Source organism: Rhinolophus hipposideros, assembly GCF_964194185.1.
Source record: "Rhinolophus hipposideros genome assembly, chromosome: 15".
Classification (NCBI taxonomy): domain Eukaryota; kingdom Metazoa; phylum Chordata; class Mammalia; order Chiroptera; family Rhinolophidae; genus Rhinolophus; species Rhinolophus hipposideros.
In genome coordinates, this window is record NC_138061.1 from 26245601 (window position 1) to 26264795 (window position 19195).

A 19195-nucleotide genomic window follows, 5' to 3' on the forward strand; every position below is an offset into this window, starting at 1 on the left:
GACGCGGTTGACCTTGGTGTGGCTACAGCACTACCCCTCTCAAACTTCAGTTCTTCTTCCTTCTCTCCCACAGTTTCTGCTGCCCCTGCTGGTTGAGAAAGTGGATTCCGAGATTCTGAATGCCAAGCTGGATTCTCTGCAGACTCTGGTGAGTCATTTTTCTCCTTCCAGGGTCCAGCTGCCTTTTTAGCCCTCTCACTGCGTTAATTGATTTCAAGTTGTTTCAAAATGCATCAAAAATCCACAAAAAATGATAAGTTGATATTTTGACTTTTTGTGTATTTAATAGCATTTTGAGCTGCTTTGTACATAAATGGTTTTTATTTTAAACCTTTGTTATATGGTAATAAATTTACCATTATGTTGAATTTTAGCAAAAAATACTCAAAACATGCTAAGTGGCATCAATTAGATTTAGGTATAGATAAATTAGAATCTAATGGCATTGATGACATAAAAAATTTATTACATGATGTTACATAACATGGCACACAAGCCATCTTTGTGACTGATAGTGCAAGCCACAGGAAAACATACCGAACATCGCAGCAACAAGAGTTAGACAAATTAGGAGTGCTAAAGGGTCATAGAATATTAGAGGCCAGGGAACAGTTCACTGGGCCTCAAAAGAGGGATCCCAGGGTTGGGGACTGTATGTTGACCTAAAGGCCCCAGTTGCACATTGTCTTGTTCGATAGTGAGTGGCAGCCAAGGAAAGGCTGACCAGGGCTCCTTTTTTTTTCTTTTAATTTTTTTTTATTGGGGAACAGTCTGTTTTTCCAGGACCCCTCAGTTCGAACTCAAGTCGTTTTCAATCTAGTTATAGAGGGTGCTGCTCAGCTCCAAGTCAAGTGTTGTTTTCAGTCTAGTTGTGGAGGGTGCAGCTCACTGGCCCCTGTGGGAATCGAACTGGCGACATTGGTATTACGAGCACTGCGCTCTAACCAACTGAGCCAACTGGCTGCCCCCCAGGGCTCCTCCTTAAAGTTTGTTCTTCATACGTCAGAGGGAGCTATTTTTCTGTGCCCCAGGTAGGACTATTATGAAATCCTGCTGGTTTCTCTGCTGAGAACCAGGCTCCTTCAGATGCCAGTATGCTGAGGTGCCTGCATATCTGAGGAATTCTGAGTGTGTAATAGCTGATACCTGTGCTTTCCTTGCAGAATGCTTGCTGTGCTGTGTATGGACAGAAGGAACTGAAGGACTTCCTCCCCAGCCTTTGGGCTTCTATCCGCAGAGAGGTGAGTGTTACTTAAACTCACTACTGTTGACTCCCAACTGTCAGGCCTCAGGGAAATAATACCTGCCGTGCTTTCCTGCCGTGCTTTCCCCCTGTTGCTGTGCCTGGTTATTCAGCAAGTAAGCAATGGGGTGTTCTTCTAGTTGAATGACAAGGGAGGGTCCCTATGTGAGGTGAGGGTCAGCTGCTTGGCGGTGGCATTTGATCCCCTTTGCACAGTGCCCACTTCCTGTCCTCATGGTAAGGAGCATAGTCATGGTGCTGTGGCACCATGCTGAATAGAAGGGGAGAGGAAGAGACCTGGGATAAGGTATCCCAATAGCCACTGCTGCAAGTTGGCATTCTGTTTCTCAAAAGTATGTGTATCAATCCCATGGGACTAAGGACTGGTGAGAATATACCAGTTGAGAAGAAACTCATTTGAGGGGTTAATTTCCATTGCTGTGCCCTAAAGGTTCTCAGCCCCACCCAAAGGAAATGGGCAGGGGGGGGGTGGGGTCTCACCTGGTGCAGCCGCCCCTCAGTAGCCATGGATCCCTCCCTGACAGGTGTTCCAGACAGCAAGTGAGCAGGTGGAGGCCGAGGGCCTGGCTGCCCTCCGCGCCCTGACTGCCTGTTTGTCCTGCTCTGTGCTGAGGACCGATGCTGAGGATCTCCTTGACTCCTTCCTTAGCAGCATTCTACAGGGTAACAGGGCGCGGTGGCCAAAGGGGAGTGAGCACGAGAGCAAGGGCCCTCCAGGGCCACTCACCTTTCAGGCGTGGCCCCACCGTGTACAGTGATTTGGGGGCTGGACCCCTACTTGGAATTGAAAATAATTTCAGTGGGAACTGTCTCAGGTCTCAGTCTCCCCCTTTTATGGACTGCGGGGGAGTTAGCAGCGTTCGGCCTCCTCCCAAGTTTATGACGTGTTGCCTCTCTAGACTGCAGGCATCATCTATGTGAACCGGACATGAAACTGGTGTGGCCTAGTGCCAAACTACTGCAGGCAGCGGCAGGTGCCTCTGTCCGGGCCTGTGACCACATCACCAATAACGTGCTGCCTTTGCTGCTGGAGCAGTTCCACAAGCACAGTCAGGTAAGGAAGCGAGCGGAACCTGTTGAGGAAATATTATGGGACCCCTCGCTAGGATCCCTTTCTCACAGAGAGAGCATTAAGTGTTGAGCTTGGGCCCAGATAGTAGCTTTTGGGTTAGGCTCCTATTAACTGATGCTGGTTCCCTTATTTACTCTTTTCTTGACACTCTTACATAAAAGAATAATTCACTCCTCTTTCAGAGTAGCAGAACTGAAATCCTTGAAAACATTCTTTGACTCCAATATCCTTTAAAACATTGCAGAGCAGCCAGCGGCGGACAATCCTTGAAATGATCCTGGGTTTCTTAAAGCTGCAACAGAAATGGAGCTATGAAGACAAGGGTGAGGTCACCTTCCAGAGAGCACTGTAACCCTATAAAGGACGACAGGCAAAGAGTGCCATGGAGTAGTCTAGAACAGTGGTATTGTCGTTCTGAGGTTGTAACATGACAAAACATTTAATGGGTGAGACCTGTTTATTTTTTTCCCAGTGCACTCCTGGACGCCCAATGGATGAAGCTCTTTAAATCTGCCTCAGGTTGTCCTTGCATCATTGCGGAATCAGGGCTTCCCTCTAACCTGGACTGTCTCTCCCTAGGTGAGAGGCCTCTGAGTGGCTTCAAGGACCAGCTGGGTTCGGTGGTATTCATGGCCCTGGCAGACCCCAACGCCCAGCTTCAGCTTATTGGCATCCGTACACTCACAGTCTTGGCTGCCCAGCCAGGTGCGTTGCAGAGAAAGAGAAAAGATAGGAGTATTTGTTCCCTTCCTTGTGATTTTCTGTCTTAAGTGAAGAGCGTCTTAATTCCCTGGTTCTCACTATAATTCTTGATGGATTTGGGGGTTTTAATGGGACTTTTGGAAGGGTTGTGGTGACTACAGGGGAAGAAAGGTAGTTCATGTTCCCTTCTAACACAGATCTCCTGTCTTCTGGAGACTTGGAGCTGGCAGTGGGTCACCTATACAGATTGAGCTTCGTGGAAGAGGATTCCCAGAGTTGGTGAGAATCTAAAGCAGCAAGATAAAGCAAGCAGTTCCAGGGCTCTGCTTCTGACCCTTGGCTCTCCCTAGGGGAGGTGGGCCTTGTGCTTGGCTCTGGCTGCCAAGCCGTTGGACATGTGGCACTGTTCTCTTTTCTTGGGCATTAAGAAGCCCTGTCCAACTAGGTACTTGAGTCCTGCTCTTCAGCAAGGTGGCCTCAGGAGCCCACACTCCTGATTCTGCCTAATGGCAGGTCTAGGCAAGAGAACAGCGGGCCAAGGCTCAGCTGATGCTCCTCTGCCCTGTGCCCCCAGCAGGGTGGCAGCACTGGAAGCAGCTGGACACCTGGCCACTCTTTACCCTGTGGCCTTCAGCAACTACCTAGTACCCAAGCTTGCTGAGGAGCTGTGCGTGGGTATGTGTCTCCGATCTTCTGTGGCCTGCCCCATCCCAGGGAGGCTTGAGGGCCTTCATACATGCATCATACATGGAAACCTCGTCTCCTGGGTTGCTTTCAGGGGAGTTGGATTTGGCTAGAGAGGATGAGGCCAACAAATGCGCCCGGCATCTACGCTGTCTGCAAGCTTTGTCAGCTGTATCAACACATCCCAGCATTGTGAAGGAGACCCTGCCTCTGCTGCTGCAGCATCTCTGCCAATTGAACAAAGGTAACTGCCAGCATTGATCCTCAAGGAGCTGGGCTGAATGGGAGCCGTCGTCAAGTTTGGAGTTGATGCCTCTAAGGCAGTGGTTCCAGTGGTGGCTATACAAGTGTCCCATGGGAACTTTTAGAATAAACTACTGACGATAGGCCTCACTTAGTCCAACTAAATCAGTCTCTAAGGAAGAATGGGACTTGGGCAACAGTAATTACTAAGAGTGATTTTAATGTGGAGCCAGAATTGGAAAGCACCATTCTAAGACCATGTTACTGAAAACATGGGCCATCACCCAGCAGCATGGGGATCATCTGGGAGCTTGTTAGAAGTGCAGAATCACAGGCCCCACTGGTCAGAGTCTACATTTGCATAGGCTCTGTAGGTAACTCATATGCACTCTCAAGTTTGAGAAGCTGCTCCCAGGCATAAGTAATGGCGGCTGTTGTCCTACATACAAACCTATGCATGGGCCCTCACTAATTTCTAAGCTCTCTATTTTGCCTGCCAGCCCTGTGGACGATCCTGTCGACAGTGGCTGATCTGCTACACAGTAGGAAGAACGTGACTTGGAGTGTGGCCTGGGCTCGGTCCCTGACTTTGCACTTACTGTGACTCTAGAAATACCACTGGTGGTTTCATTGAGCCTCCACATCTTCCTCTATAAAATGGGAAACGATCCTTTGAGTTATGAAAAATGAGATGCGTCTGAGTGCTTCTGCTGCAGAGCCTGGCACAGAGCAGGTCTCAGCTCCAAAATCTGAATAAATGAAAAAGAACACCAGAGAATAAAGTGACTTGGCTCTTTAGTAAGACACTCTTGGGCTCTTCGTCGTTCACCTTTGATTGTTCTTCCCGTCTGCTCTATGTGAAATCCCTGGAAGTGCTTTTAGGAAAATGTTACAGAGAACACTTTCTCACTACACAGGGAATATGGTGGCAGGACCCAGTGAAGTTATTGCTGTCTGTCAGAGCCTCCAGCAGCTGGCAGAAAAATGCCAGCCGGACCCCGAGAGCTGCTGGTATTTCCATCAGACAGCTGTCCCTCGCCTGCTTGCCTTGGCTGTGCAGGCTTCCATGCCAGGTAACTTGCTCCACCTCACCTCCTACGCCTCTCGACTTCGGTGGTGTTGAACAGCACTGCCACCCTCAGTGTATCGCTGGTATTACATTTTGTACCAGCGGAGACTTATTTTGAATATTGTCCCTGAAGTGAGATTTTACTTCAAGCAAAGTGTGCTAAGCTGACCAATGGCGGAAACCAAAATCCGTTAGTGTTAGCAGCGCTCAAAAGGATGCACACTTCTCCCCTTTAATTGCTGTGTAATTAGTCTGTGGAGTCACGTAGACCTGGTTAGCTTTCATCTTCAACTCCATCACTCGCTGACTTGGGTGAAGATATTTAGCCTTTCTAAGCCTGTTTCCTTGCTTATAAGGGGTAGATAAAGAGAAATATCTGTGTCACAAGGCAGTTGTTAAGGATAAAATAATGTATACTGCCTGGCAGTATAATGTATGTCTGTATCGTAGCTCAATGTATAACAGCTGTTATAATAATAATGACCTGTGAAGATAAATCCATGTTAATCTTTTAAGTTTTTGAAAAGACTAACATAACTATTTCTGATACTAAGAATGTTCATACTCACTGGCCTTATTCTCCATTGTTGTCCAGTCTAAGGACTGTGTTCTTGAGAGTTCTCTGTGGCTCACATGAGATCACTTTTGCTTCTGGGGCCGTGTTGGTTCTCAGGGCTGCAGCACTACTAGAGGACAGGTTAGAAATCACTGCCGTTGTGACTAGAGTCACGCCCCAGTCATGGTGACAAGACCTAATCATCTAACCCATAGTCATGATCTTGTGATTCTGTATGTGTGTTTTGGTTTGGTTTTGCAGAGAAGGAGCACTCAGTTATAAGGAAAGTGCTTTTGGAGGATGAGGTCTTGGCTGCCATGGTGTCTGTCATTGGCACTGCCACCACCCACTTAAGCCCTGAGTGAGTATCACCGTGGATGTGGCTTGATCCCAGGGAGAAGGACAGCGGTCTTGGGAGGCAGCAGCACGTAGCTGCCTTCTGCGAGGTCCTTTTACCCAGAATCCATTGTGGAGGCAGTTACTTGCTGGCAAAGTAAGAGGAAGTGGCTTGTAGCACTGTGGACTGTGGGGATAGATGAGCCATGCTCTGATGGTTCTCAGCTGCAGATGTGCGTAAGAATCACCTATGGAGCATTTTAAAAATATATACGTTAAGTTCTTTCACTAGATTGTAAGCTCCTAAATAGGAATTTGATGTCTGGCTCACTGCTGTATCACCAGGGCCTCGAATGGGAATGGTTCCTGGCACATAATGCATGCTGAATTAATAATTGTCGAATGTGTGAAGGGTCGTGCTTTGGCCCATTGACTCAGTGACGTTAATGGGAAGCCCAGGCTGCTTTACCACCCTGATACCTAGTGCTCTACCCCAGCTTAGCTGCCCAGAGTGCCGCCCACATTGTGCCCCTCTTCTTGGATGGCAACATCTCCTTCCTGCCTGAAAACAGCTTCCCTTGCAGATTCCAGCCATTCCAGGTGAGGGTCTGATGGATCAAATCGGGGAGAATCCTGGGGTTTCTGTCCTTCAAATTTCTAGGGCTAATCTGGGATGGATATCAGGGCAGACAAGCCTATTGCTGGCGGGACAGGCTTCATAAGGCTCTTCTTCCTTTATAGGATGGCTCCTCAGGACAGAGGAGGCTGGTTGCATTGCTTATGGCCTTTGTCTGCTCCCTGCCTCGAGATGTAAGTGAACACATTTGGAGAGTACCCTACCCTGACAAGGGGAGGTGGGTCCCATGTGACTTCTGGGCTGAATTGTCACAGACTAAGCTGATCTACTTTCCCCGCCAGAGAATTTAGTTTTCATCCATCCTGGCTCCTGCTGCCTCTTTCTACTGGGTATCTCTTTGAGTCCAAGTGTTCTCTGGGTCCATGACATGACCAGGTTTTCTATAGGTGGAAATCCCTCAGCTGAACCAACTCATGCGGGAGCTTTTAGAGCTGAGCTGTTGCCACAGCTGCCCCTTCTCCGCCACTGCCGCTGCCAAATGCTTTGCAGGACTCCTCAACAAGCACCCTGCAGGTACTGGAAGCCTTCCTGAATCAACTACTGATGAAATCTTGAAGTTCAGTCCTTGTTCTTTTTTAAAAAAGGAGCTTGCTAATAATGTAATGGCTTCCCAAAGGGCAGCCCTTGGGACAAGAGTCAAGACCAGAGTTGGGTAAAACATTATAGGACTTAAGAAGATAAGGGGGTACAGAGTGCTCTGTCTAGTCTGTCATCCTATTTCCTATAGGGAGCCGTTAAGAGCTAATGCTTTCTTAAAAGTAGACAACTCCTTTCAGATGCCAGCACCCTGCATTAGGAGAATACTGGTCTCTCGTGCTGCTGGTGTCCCAGAGTTGAGTGGGCAAAGTCCACAACCAAATGATACTGTTCTTTTCTAATAGCTTCTCAGGGAGCTCTGCATTAAAATGATCTACACCCTTTGTTGTTAAGAGAGAAATATGTAGCCTTTTCATCAGCATTTCCTCCCTCCTTTTAGGACAACAGCTGGATGAATTCCTACAGCTGGCTGTGGACAAAGTGGAGGCTGGGCTGGGCTCTGGGCCCTCTCGTAGTCAGGTCTTCACACTGCTTCTCTGGGTAAGGAGTTGGAATGGATTCTGGTTAGACAGAGACAGTTATGTCTGGTTAAATAAAATTTCTCCATTTGACCTGGAACCATAAGCATGCTTCTCGGAGTCCTGGGATTTGAGTGTCATGCCCTGACCAGTCTCTTCTCTGATTACAGGTAACAAAGGCCCTAGTGCTCAGATACCATCCTCTCAGTTCCTGCCTTACAAACCGGGTAAGTCCACTCTGGAGATAGGAGAACCTAGAACCTGAACAGGACTTCCTGTTGACCCTGTTACTCCCAGAAATGACTGGGTATTTAAGGTTCCTCCTCCCTGAAGTACCTCAAAAGCTCTCTTCTCCAGCTCATGGGTCTCCTGAGTGACCCAGAACTAGGCCCAGCAGCAGCTGATGGCTTCTCTCTGCTCATGTCTAACTGCACCGATGTGTTGACCCGTGCTGGCCACGCTGAAGTGCGGCTCATGTTCCGGCAGCGTTTCTTCACGGATAATGTGCCTGCTTTGGTGCAGGGCTTCCAGGCTGCTCCCCAAGGTGAGGAGAGTCTGAAAGGCCCCAAATATATAGACCTCTCCTTATCATTGAGGTCCTCCATGCTTCCTGAGAGCTGTATCATGCTCTGTGCTTAAAGGACTAAACTTACAGATTCTTGTCCCACTGTTTTCCTTTGGTGGGCATATCTTGCTTATTCTGAGCTTGAGGGGCCCTCTGTGTTTTTTTTAAGCCTCTATAGGCTGATGTCCCAGTTTCATCAGAGATTGGAGCTGAATTCTCAAGCTCTATGTCTAAGCCCAGTTTCTCTCCTAAGCTTTTCCATTGTTTTACAGATGTGAAACCAAATTACCTGAAGGGTCTGTCTCATGTACTTAACAGTCTGCCTAAGCATGTGGTCTTGCCAGAGCTGCCCACGGTAAGCCTTGCGGTCAGCGCCTGTCAGCAAGGGACCAAGCCATGTCCTCCAGCTGGGCTAGAGGGGAGGAGGCGGAGAAGCAGGCTCATCACCTGTGTGGTCATCCCCTCCTTCCTGTGGCCCCTTAGCTGCTTTCCTTGCTGCTGGAGGCCCTGTCTTCCCCCGACTGTGTGGTACAGCTCTCCACCCTCTGCTGCCTTCAGCCGCTTCTACTGGAAGCACCCCAAGTCATGAGTCTTCACATTGACACCCTCGTCACCAAGTTCCTGAACCTCAGCTCTAGCCCTTCCATGGTGCGTTGAGTCCAGCAACTTTCTGGCACCTATGGCTCTCCTTCACGGCTCCCCCCTCACCTCCTTACGGTTGTGTTCCAGGCTGTCCGGATTGCTGCACTGCAGTGTATGCACGCGCTCACTCGCCTTCCCACCCCTGTGGTGAGTACCCCCACAGGTCCTTCAGTGAGCCAGAGAAGTACCTTTTTGCCTTAGGTAAGCAGGATTGGCCACCCTGCTGTGTGACTGAGTTATGAACGGCAAGGTACAGACAGGCCATCCTGCCAACTGGCATCCTCTGGAACCACTAAAAAAGAATAGGAAGATTATTCGTTGTCAAGTCAGAGAAGCTGCTCTTTTAGTGGCCATGGTTGAGCAAGGCTGAGATTCATTCTTAACTCCACAGCTGCTACCGTACAAACCACAGGTGATTCGGGCCTTAGCCAAACCTCTGGATGACAAGAAGAGACTGGTGCGCAAGGAAGCAGTGTCAGCCAGGGGAGAGTGGTGAGTTTCTAGGTCACGGGGAGACGTGGGATGGAAATGAGCCTCACCACGAATGCTGTCAACATTCTTTTTGCCTACAGGTTTCTGCTGGGGAGCCCTGGCAGCTGAGCCCTCTGTCCTGGCCTAGACTGTTCTGACAATCGAACCTGGAATTACTATCAAGCCATCTTGCCAGGGCAGGGAGACCACTGGCCTCTGCCAGCCTTTCCCACAGACACAGCACAAATGCTGGGCCTCTGTTGGCGTGGCTGTACAGGAAATATGGGAATCTTGATTTCTAACGGATTTGTAAAGTAACTAAGTGTGAAGACTACTTGTGTTTGAAGAGAGATCTTGGGGTTCCTCCATTTGAATGTCAGAAAAAGTGAGACACGCTGCTGAGCAGTGAGTGCAGCTGAGTGTAGCTCTGAGGAACTGGGATGATGCGTGTGTGTATGTATATTGCTGGAGAATAAAGATTTCTTTTGATAATGGGGCTGCCAGATATTCCTCTGCCCACACACTAATGCACCAGAAGCACATAACCAGAAGCAAGTGTACAAGCCAGAAGAACAGTAATGATAGGGATTAACCGAGAATTCTTCAGGGCACCCAAACCCTCCCACTAGCACACAGGTGGCATCACCAGGACAACTACTCACTAGTCAGGTCTCGTAGTGAGTACCCTGACTTACACTTTCCCTGCCCTAAAGTACTTGACCCTGACTTACACTTTCCCTGCCCTAAAGTAGCGGCAACAAGTGAGAAAGAAGCTGTATATCTTTAAAAATCAAATACCTTTATTTTTTTCCCCTTCAGCAGCATGTGAGAAGTGGCAGTGACCTCAGCAGTAGGCCTGATATCTTTGCCCTGTTGAGAAGCCAGGATCTCAGCTTCACCTTTCAGGTGTTTTCTCAGGCAACAAGTGGAAGAGGTGGTGGCCATCCCCCATGCTGTAAACTGGAGGTTAGGGACAGCACCTGGCAAGGTTGCTAGCTGCCGACTCTCCAGTCATGGCTGGGACTTCTGTTTGCCTGAGTAAAAGGACATCAGTCCTAGATTTTTCCACATCGTGTTTTGCTTCTGCAGTGGCCAGGAGATAGGTCCTTGAGTTGTCCTTACATGGTACCGTAAGGCAGGCCCACTGGCTCTTTGTTCAAGGATTCCAAGAAGCTATTCTTGGAGGCCCTTGAGACAACACGGGAAGCAAGGCGATGCTCAAGTTTTGGCTGACAGTCCAGCTCACACTGCCATCACAGAGGCTGAGTGAGCAGTCACCCAGGGAGGGGGGTCCCAATTCATTCCATTCCCATGGGGGAGGTGACTAGACGGTAACAGCACCCGAGTAAGCCAATGCCTATGAGAGAAGAAAGAAATGTCTGAGTTCCAAGAGTTGTTGGGCTTCCTGATCCTCAGTCCTTGGCAACAATACATCAAGGTATCCTGAAGCTACCTGACATGAATCACAAATGTTACAAAAGTCCTAATTTTGTCCGGTAAATCTGCCCTCTAGTGCCTGGGAGGCCGTTAGAGGATTTGAGCTAATATTCTAAGGGACCACTGCAAGCAGTGACAACCAGGATGTAATGATGGGAAAGTGAGGTGGGCAGGTACTACGGTAACCTGCCTATTACTGTCTCTGTCGTTGAAATTTGAAAAAGGATTTTCCCTTGTCTCTTGGGGCTGAGGGAGCTAGCTTCATTTATTGTCTTAGAACCTCTGTCACAAACAGATTACTTCAATCCCAGCAATTATTGGCTTGAACTCCAGACACTGCCATACAAATGAGATGTGACTGGGAGCTGCCTATCCTCCATAGAGGTCCCTTCTTGAGAACAGCTTTTTTGGTATTTTATTATGTCATCTGTAAGCCTCTTCTGCTACTGAAATCACACAATGCTGGCCTTAAGCTCCTTTGGCTGAAATAAGCAATAAGCTCTATTCCTAGAGTCTTAAGTCTGCACTGTCCAATATGGTAGACACCCTCCTCATGTGCCTTTTAAAATGTGTAACAATTAAAAATTCAGTGCATTATCCACATTTCAAGTGCCCAGTAGCCTCGTGTCGCTGCTAATGGCTAATGTCTTAGCATAGATATAGAACACCTTTCTCATTAGAATTCTGTTGGACAGCACTGATCTAGGTGTTTTACTTTACCTTCCTGTGTCCACACCCAGGAATAACTTCCAGTTGTCCAAGCAGCCATAGTTGTAATGATTCCTAAAAACCTAGGGCCAAGAAAAACATATGTTTCTACAAACCCCTTTTACTTAATCCCTTTCTAATTTTTGAGCCTAAACTGGCTGAGCTAAAGCTCAGCTAGGCAAGTTCTGGCCTTTTATGATGCCTGCCCTAGTTGGCCCTGACCATGGCCTTGTTTGTAGGATGGCAGGTTCAGTTACCCTCCCACAGCGCCATCCCCCGCCCTCAGTCCTACTCACTCTGCCCTTGGCCTGCAGCCGACGTCTCTCCTTCTTATTGATGTGCCTTTCGATACTAGTCTCACCTCGACTGATGAGAACTGCATGCCATACAGTTAGGGCACCCAGGGCAAGTGCCACGGAACTAAGAAAAGGGGCAAAGATTGGTGGGTAGCTTAGAGAAGGTCAGAGGCTATGTCTGAAATTAGTCTGAGTGACGACTGCATAGGAACCTCTGCCTAAGTCTCATCTCCCAGCCCACACATCCCAGGTGAACTTAACTACATCCATAAAGAGCATCAATGAAAAACATGGGCTAAGAATAAATTGTGTGGAAAGAAGGGAGGGAAGAAGTGTGTATTACTAATACAAATGTTCTGTATTTCTTAAAATACCCATGTTTGGGAGACACTGGAAGGCAGTAAGAGCAGCAGGGGTTGGAATGGGATGGCACAAAATTCAGATTCCAGCTCTTACCATTCCTACCTGTGTATCATGGAACAAAATTACTTCACCCCTCTGATTTTCAGTTTTCCTCATCTATAAAATGTAGTCACCTACCATTTAAGTAGGAGTTGAACTTACTGTGGCATATAACAAACACTCAAGCCAATATCCTTAGTGTTCCCTGCCCCAAAAGGCTGAAGGAAATTAAGTGCTGACTCTGCCAACCTCAGTTAGACTAAGAGCAGCAGTTCCCACGGACGGGTGCTGTGGGGACCTGAAAAGGTTTTCCTGAAGCTGCCCCTCCCTTAAGCTGTCAAAAATGAGTTAGATACCTGCACAGGAACCAGAGGTAGACAAGACTCTTGTGAGTCACTCTTTCTCCAAAGGAGAAGGTGGGTGGTGGGGTCTGGTGGTAAGTCTGTTGAAAACAAACAAACAAAAACAGCAAAGTCTGGCTCATTTGCTCTGCTGGTCTCCACCAGAGCCCCCAGCACCTTCAGGCAGGGAAGTGATCCAAGCCCAGGATGAGAAAATAGGGGTGAAGCCACAAAGGAGTCAGGGCGGAAGCCAGATGGGTCAACCAAGCCCAGCGGCATCATGTGGACAAACACTGGGCAGAGCAGGTCTGGACAGGATGGCAAAGCACAAGAGGAGCCGACCCTGGGCCTTTAGATCTGACAACACAAACAGGGCTCCAGGGGAAGCCATGCCACTCCCCAGCTAGAATTCCTTCACCATGTGGCTGCAACCCCCAAGAGGGGACCAGACCCACACCGACAATGGAATGACTGCCAGGGGGGAGAACAGTGAGCTCCACTAAGAACCAAAAGGGCAGCAGAGGTATAACACAATCATTTGCCTAAGATCTCAGAGGAAGGAGTCCTAAAAGGCCAGGGGAGAAGGGACGATGCAGACAGACCAGGACTGAAGGATGATCAGACTGGCCCAGGCTGACTGTCCCCTGGAGCCCCAGTACACAGACTGACACAGACTCCTTGCTGCTCAGGCCATCACCAAGGCAGAGTCCTTGCTCAGCCCGAAGGTGATAATGGGATAGAAACAAAATCTCATATACTAGGGACTTCTGGCTTGCCCCCAGGCCACTCAGTCTGCCCACGGCAGACAGCTTCCCAGAACACCCTCGATCCAGTCTTAAGCAGCCCCTCGGCCAGTCTCTACAACTCAACTAACAGGTGGGCCCCAGTTGCCTCAGCAACTCCGTACCCCCTGGCCTGAGCAGCAGGAGGCAGTGGGGTGGGGACGGCCCACCTGGTTGGCAACCGCCTGTAGTTTGTTCTTGTCGAGCTGTTTCATTTTCTAAGGGGATGGAAAACAGTGCTGGTTACACTCTCAGGCCTCTCGCATGGAGGTGCTACCAGCCCCTCTCCTTAGGGACAGATGCCACACCTCAAGTGCTCTCTACCGAGCTGCCCTGCTTCCTAACTGGGCTCACCTCGATGGCAGCATAAGCCTCCCGGAAGAGGTCCCAACTTCCATAGCTGCAGTAGACACAGCCCAGAGTCATGAAAAAGCAGAAAGAGAAGAAGTACCGATGGTTATAGTGGCCCACACAGTTGTTTAGCCAGGCTGGTGGGGGAAGGATTAAGGATAAGATCAAACACAACTTCAGAGTATGTCCAGGCCTCTGATTCATCCTCGCTTCATGACATCACCCAAGCCCAGGACTTCCAGTCAGCAAGAACTATTTTCCAAAGGCAGGAAAATATGGAACTTCCCAGAGGTTGAGGTGAAAGTGTTAAAGCTTTTCAGAGCTCTCACAAGTCCCACCAGGAAATCACGAAAACTGAAATCTTTCATTAAAATTAATCTGCCAGTACTTCAACCTCGCGGGGTTCACCAATGGTTCTATGTGGTACACCCAGTGGACAACCGCTGCAGCCCAAACGTCGCTTTCCATCCAACAGATATTAGCACGACAGTCTAAAAAGAACAGATGTCTTGCTTCAAGGAGATCTGTCCCCAAGCATCTGTAAGCCTCCTGCTCCCCCCAGCAGGTCAGCCCCCACAGCTCCTCTTCCACTAACTTCTCATGAGCCCAGTGTTCTCTGCAGGGCGATGCTAGAAGCCTTAGTTTTGTGACCCTTAACCCTGTGCAGTGCTCTGGAGCCAAAGAAGGTGGCCTCAGGCAGAAGACAGAACAAAAGGATACGGCAGTGATGATCCATCTTCAGCACACACCTGTGAGGGAGGGACACAGGCTGTTACGGTGGCCAAGGTCCTTGAGATGTCAGTGCCAATCCTTCCCTATAAGGCCCAGCATCCTGCTGAGGTGGAAAGGGCACAGACTTTGAAGACAGCCAGGCCTCGCTTCAAACCCTGCTTTACTGGCTACATGATACTGGACAAGGGAACTCACCTTTCTGAACCTCACTTTCCCGAGTGGTGATAAAGCCTAACTCAGGAGCCTAACATCCTGAGGTGTCGTGACACAGAGCACACTGCCTGGCACGTGACAGGTGCTTCAGAAATGTCTTATCAAACACCAGATCCAGGTTTTGCCCTCGGGCTACAGCAAAAGGGCCCCAGCTGGGGTTATGAGAGAGCAAAGCCAAGACCCACCTATTGCAGATGCTGCAGTGGTGTGTCCGGGCTGGCTTGGGGTAAATGCACTTCTTACAGATGGAGACAGTGGCGATATCATTCCTGCCCTGTGCAAAGGAAGGAAAGTATGACAACTGTGGCAGCATGACTGTCAAACCTCGAAAGACACCACGGCACTCTCCCTCCGCACCCCTGGCACTGGCTCCCAGGGCCTGCAGCCCTTTCCCTGCCCCCAGCCCCTGCGGGGACCCACCTGGGGTGGATATCCAGGTGGGGTGGTGATGGCCTGGTAGTAATGGAAGACGATGAGGATCAGATTCCAGTGACTATAGAAGAAATGCCAGCAGAGCCGTGGCACTGAGTAGGTGCGGAGGATGAGGGGCAGGATACACAGGTAGGCGATGGCCACAATGGAGCTGGTCAGCACGATCACCAGCACCACGAACACCTGCCAATACCAGGGGGGTGGGGAGATGCAGGGAGAGCCTGCCAACACCCACAGTAACTCAGGGATGTCCCTGCAGTGGGGGCTGCTGTGGGTCCATCAGACACATGTCCCTCTACCGCCCCCAAACAGGCCTCTTCCGGAGTGTCACTCACCACTCCACACCAGCGGATCACGTTGTCCACTAGCCAGTAGATGGGCTCAAAGGCAGCATCGACAGCGGTGTCGCTGCCCCCGAAGGAGTTGTAGAGCAGGGAGCGCAGGCAGACCTTGCCATAGCGCCAGCGCTGCACCAGGTCCCGGAGCAGAGGGGGACAGCGGCGCCGGGTGCCCAGTAGCAGAAGCAGGCGCAGGCAGAGGCGGGCGGGGCCCAGCAGCAGGCTCCGCTGGCCCTGCATGGCTCCTAGGAGAGCACACCATTGTGGGTGGCCAGCCTGGGTGCCGTCCCTCCCTATTCCACCGATGGGGAAAGCCTGAGCACCAGCTTAGAGGCAAAGACCTCAGACTGAGGCCTGGCTGGGCCAGTCACCAGCTGTGGGAAGTAGGAAAGTCACTTCACCTCTCTATGGAATGTGTGGTGCCAGTGTCCCAACCAGATGACAGGGAGTAGGGTCTGCAGGTTCTGAGCAGGCAGAAATCATACTTACATTACACCATGTGGTTGCACAGCAAATCCCAGACAGTGCACACCTAGATAAGAGTAAAGGGCCACAATAAACAGGCGAAGGACAGGTAGGCAGCTCCAAGCCAAAGCAGGGTCTCTGGAGTTGTCTGTGTAAATGGTCCACTGGGTGGAGTACAGCCCCGTGTCTCTGTGGGCATGGCCAGTGCAGCAGGGGTTTCCCAGGGCCCTCACCTGTCCCGCCCTTCGACCTACTTCCTAACAATTGCTCTTCGTCCAGGAACAGCCTGGGGGCGGGGGGCGCTGCACAGTGTGTGGACCATGCACCTCACTCTTCCCTGGTGCTGAGTCTTGGCAAAAGATACTCATCCTTCCTACTCTCTCTGGGCTGCCATTACAGACCCAACCTGGTAGTATGAGAGTATCTCCTGTCAGGACAGCTCAACTATGCCTCCCTCGATGTAAGACACTTTGTCTCAATTCCATTCCCAGCCTCACCCCAAGGATACAGAAGCCAAGACAACTTTGGGTATTCAGAGCAGAATAACACCACAGACAGGAAAATACTGGCGGTGGGGGAGGGGGGAGGACTCCATGCTGGTGGCTCATGAAAACCACAAGGCCTGCCCTTGCAGTTGAGTCGCCCCCACCCTGCTCTAGCTACACTCAAGAGCCTTCTCTGCAGCTGCTGCTCTTGGCCCCAAGCTTCCCAACCAGCCTTGCGAGCTCTTTAGCCCTTTGCATGGCTCCTCTGCAAGTGCCTTCATCTCCTCCATGTGGTTTCTACTTCAGCCCACAGCCGTGGGAGGCCAGCTGCCCAGGCAATGCCCACAAGAGAAGACAGATTCCTTCCATGACTGTCTCCTCATTCTGCAGATTAAAGTCCTTACTAGAAAAGAAATCATCTGATTTTCCCCTACGAAGAGTACTGTCCTCAGCAACTCCACTGACTTATTTAACAGGCAGCTCAAAACCCAGCAGAAACTGGAGGAGGCTGCTCCACTGTAGGATGGTTTCGGTTCAGTAACTGGAGCAAGGTACTCTCCTTGCATCTGGCTCATCACCACAAGAGGCCTTTCAAAGACAGTTAATTACCTCCTTCCACAAACCCTGTAATGACCTAAGGGAAAAAGAAATCCAGCAGACAAGGCCAGCGGAGAAAGAGAAGAAAGGCAATTCAGTAGGGACCTACTCTCTGCACCAGGATAAAGAAACTGGCCATTCCCATATCACCTCCTAGGGGCTAGAGAATTAAGAAGCAGTGAAGAAGATAGAAAAAGGAAAAACTCAAACTTCCTACCTCCTTTGAGTTGAACTTCTATTATTTGGAACCATGATTTGGCTTAAAATATGAAATTTCAAAATAGTATATATGGCCACCATAATCAAACATTTAAAAGTGGGACAAAATATTTTACCCCACAAGTCCAAATGACTTAGATTGTCCCTTACTATGGCTAATGGCGAGTTTCCTATTTGCTAAAATACTTTTTATAGCAATAGCTTGCAAATAAGATATATCCCTCACCTGAAATAAACACAAATTATATGTCATCTCTTCTGTCTACAAAAAAAAAAAAAAATTTCCTTGTCAGATTCTCCACTCTTTGGATTGTTTTCAATCATCTCCAGAATCTTTACAGGAAATGCCTGCCTCAAGGACTAGACTTACCAACTCTCACGTGCCCCATAACTTGACTTAGGGTTCAATTCTGCCCTTACGTGGTTCTGTGACCTTGGACAAATCACCAAATCCTGCTGGAAGTCAGTTTCCTTGTGTTACCACCATTCAGTGAGGAGACAGAAGTAAACGCTAAGGTCCCTTCCAGTTCTAACCCTTCATGATTCCATACATACACTTGGTAAGGTATAAATGAAATGTTTGTAGAGTGCTTAGCATAATACCTGGCTCATGGGCATGCTCAATAAATACTTGTTGAACGAATGACCTGGGATGCAGAAGTGGACAGGCTTGTCAGATGTCTACCTGTCCTACAAATAACAGCAAGAGCATTCCTGCCAATGTGACAACATTAAATAAGTGTCTGCTGCTATTAGTTTTCATTTTTAGAATCATAGCACTTAAGAGCTAGAAGGCATTTTAGAAAACAAGTGTATCCAACCAAAAATCAACCCAAACATGTAAACTTGTAGATGTAGAGCTACATATCAGATTTGAGAGAACAAAGTCTCAAGCCAAGCCCCCCACGCATTTTAGCTAGTGGGGTTTGGGGAAGCCAGGGAAGAGACATGTAGTCCACGGGGCCACAACTGAACATACGGAGTTTTCAACTCAGGAAACTGAGTTAAAGCAGAACTTGAAAAATTGTGACGGGAATGGTGAGGGGTGGATGACCAGAGTGACCAGGGAAGGAAAAAGAGCGAAGCACAGCTTCGCTATCCCCCGAGTACAAGCCCTGAGCACTCTGATCCCTCAGTAGTAGCCACAGGCCATAGTGACATGTGCCACCAGATTAGAGGGGATTGCAGGCCACGGCACTCTCCTCTTCTTAAGGCTCTAAGTCACCATCTGTTTCCCAAGGGGAAGTGGGATTGGAGGATGGCGGCTTACACAGGGAACAACAGATTCCAAAGCCACCAGAAGGCAGAGGAAACTGATGAAAGTCGTGACAACTCTCATCTGGACAAAGACGCTGCGCTCAGGACGTTTGCAACCTCAAGCAGTACTGTCAACCATCAGTAACAGCAACACTTTATTCACGTGCAGACTTCCCTTTCGGACTAACACGCTGGGATGAGAAAAAGTTAAGGAATGGCCCACACGACTCTTGACAGGATACGACTGTAAGATCGGAAACTGCAGTTACAAAAACCGGGGCAAGGTTTTATTTCTCAATGAGGGTGGTATGGTCCAAGTGCGATGGACTGGAAGTCAAAAAACTTGGGTTCCGGTTTGTGCTCTCCCTTAAACTATCTTCGAGACATTGGACAATTCAAGTCCTCTTTCTGGAGCTAAGTTTGTATATCTGTGAAATGGGCGAGGTGGGCTGGGCGGCCTTTCAGCTTGGCGCGTTACGGCTGCCCGGAGGGCACGAAAAGGGCACGGACGTGCAGGGCAAGGCGAGGAGACACAGGAAGCCGGGCTCACGATAAGGCCCCGGAACAGGGCCCGACCCTAGAAAAAGGGACAGGACTGGGGAGCAAAGGCCGCGGCTTCGCTCTTACCTGCCGCCTGCCGACTCCCCAATCAGCCAAGTCCAGCCCGCAGCCTCTGCTCACTGCCACCCCCTCCAGCTCGGAGCCCCAGGACAGCCCGGCTCCATCCAATCAACCATGGCCCGCCGTCCACAGAGCCAGCCTGCAGACCCGGACCCGCCGCCAGACCATCCTCAACCACAAGCGCAAGCGCACGCGTTCCCGGAGCTCCTCCCCCGGACTCGGC

The 19195-nt window shown here is 49.7% G+C and overlaps 2 protein-coding genes across 7 annotated transcripts in view; one reads left to right on the top strand and one right to left on the bottom strand.

The window, feature by feature from the left end:
* MMS19 (MMS19 homolog, cytosolic iron-sulfur assembly component) overlaps positions 1–9788 on the top strand; it is a 37524-nt gene extending 27736 nt beyond the window's left edge. For 2 of the 3 annotated variants that reach the window (XM_081073510.1, XM_081073508.1), the window contains exons 10-31: positions 74–148; positions 1164–1241; positions 1789–1927; positions 2164–2318; positions 2581–2659; positions 2916–3041; positions 3236–3317; positions 3613–3713; positions 3817–3966; positions 4883–5038; positions 5852–5951; positions 6424–6526; positions 6668–6736; positions 6950–7076; positions 7540–7640; positions 7789–7845; positions 7976–8162; positions 8456–8538; positions 8667–8831; positions 8913–8972; positions 9217–9317; positions 9398–9788. In XM_081073510.1, coding sequence (XP_080929636.1) covers positions 74–148; positions 1164–1241; positions 1789–1927; positions 2164–2318; positions 2581–2659; positions 2916–3041; positions 3236–3317; positions 3613–3713; positions 3817–3966; positions 4883–5038; positions 5852–5951; positions 6424–6526; positions 6668–6736; positions 6950–7076; positions 7540–7640; positions 7789–7845; positions 7976–8162; positions 8456–8538; positions 8667–8831; positions 8913–8972; positions 9217–9317; positions 9398–9425 — 2322 coding nt within the window. In that variant the 3' untranslated portion in view covers positions 9426–9788. The remainder of the gene's footprint in view (positions 1–73; positions 149–1163; positions 1242–1788; positions 1928–2163; positions 2319–2580; positions 2660–2915; positions 3042–3235; positions 3318–3612; positions 3714–3816; positions 3967–4882; positions 5039–5851; positions 5952–6423; positions 6527–6667; positions 6737–6949; positions 7077–7539; positions 7641–7788; positions 7846–7975; positions 8163–8455; positions 8539–8666; positions 8832–8912; positions 8973–9216; positions 9318–9397) is intronic. The other variant, XM_081073509.1, reaches the window with a different exon arrangement.
* A 287-nt stretch (positions 9789–10075) lies between these two features.
* On the bottom strand, positions 10076–19156 carry ZDHHC16 (zDHHC palmitoyltransferase 16). Of its 4 annotated transcripts, none has more exons than XM_081073511.1 (12): positions 18979–19154; positions 15818–15860; positions 15326–15573; positions 14979–15173; positions 14744–14832; positions 14334–14362; positions 13617–13750; positions 13388–13480; positions 12496–12581; positions 11738–11861; positions 11454–11524; positions 10076–10653 (listed from the first exon to the last, which is right to left on the bottom strand). In XM_081073511.1, exons 3-12 carry the CDS (start codon positions 15566–15568, stop codon positions 10539–10541), a joined length of 1179 nt encoding a protein of 392 aa, XP_080929637.1. In that variant the 5' UTR covers positions 15569–15573; positions 15818–15860; positions 18979–19154; the 3' UTR covers positions 10076–10538. The 4 variants fall into 4 exon arrangements, with proteins under 4 accessions (XP_080929637.1, XP_080929639.1, XP_080929638.1 ...); XM_081073512.1 differs by having other exon boundaries at positions 10082–10653; positions 13433–13480; positions 18979–19156; XM_081073513.1 differs by lacking the exon at positions 13388–13480.
* Between the last annotated feature and the right edge of the window lie 39 nt (positions 19157–19195).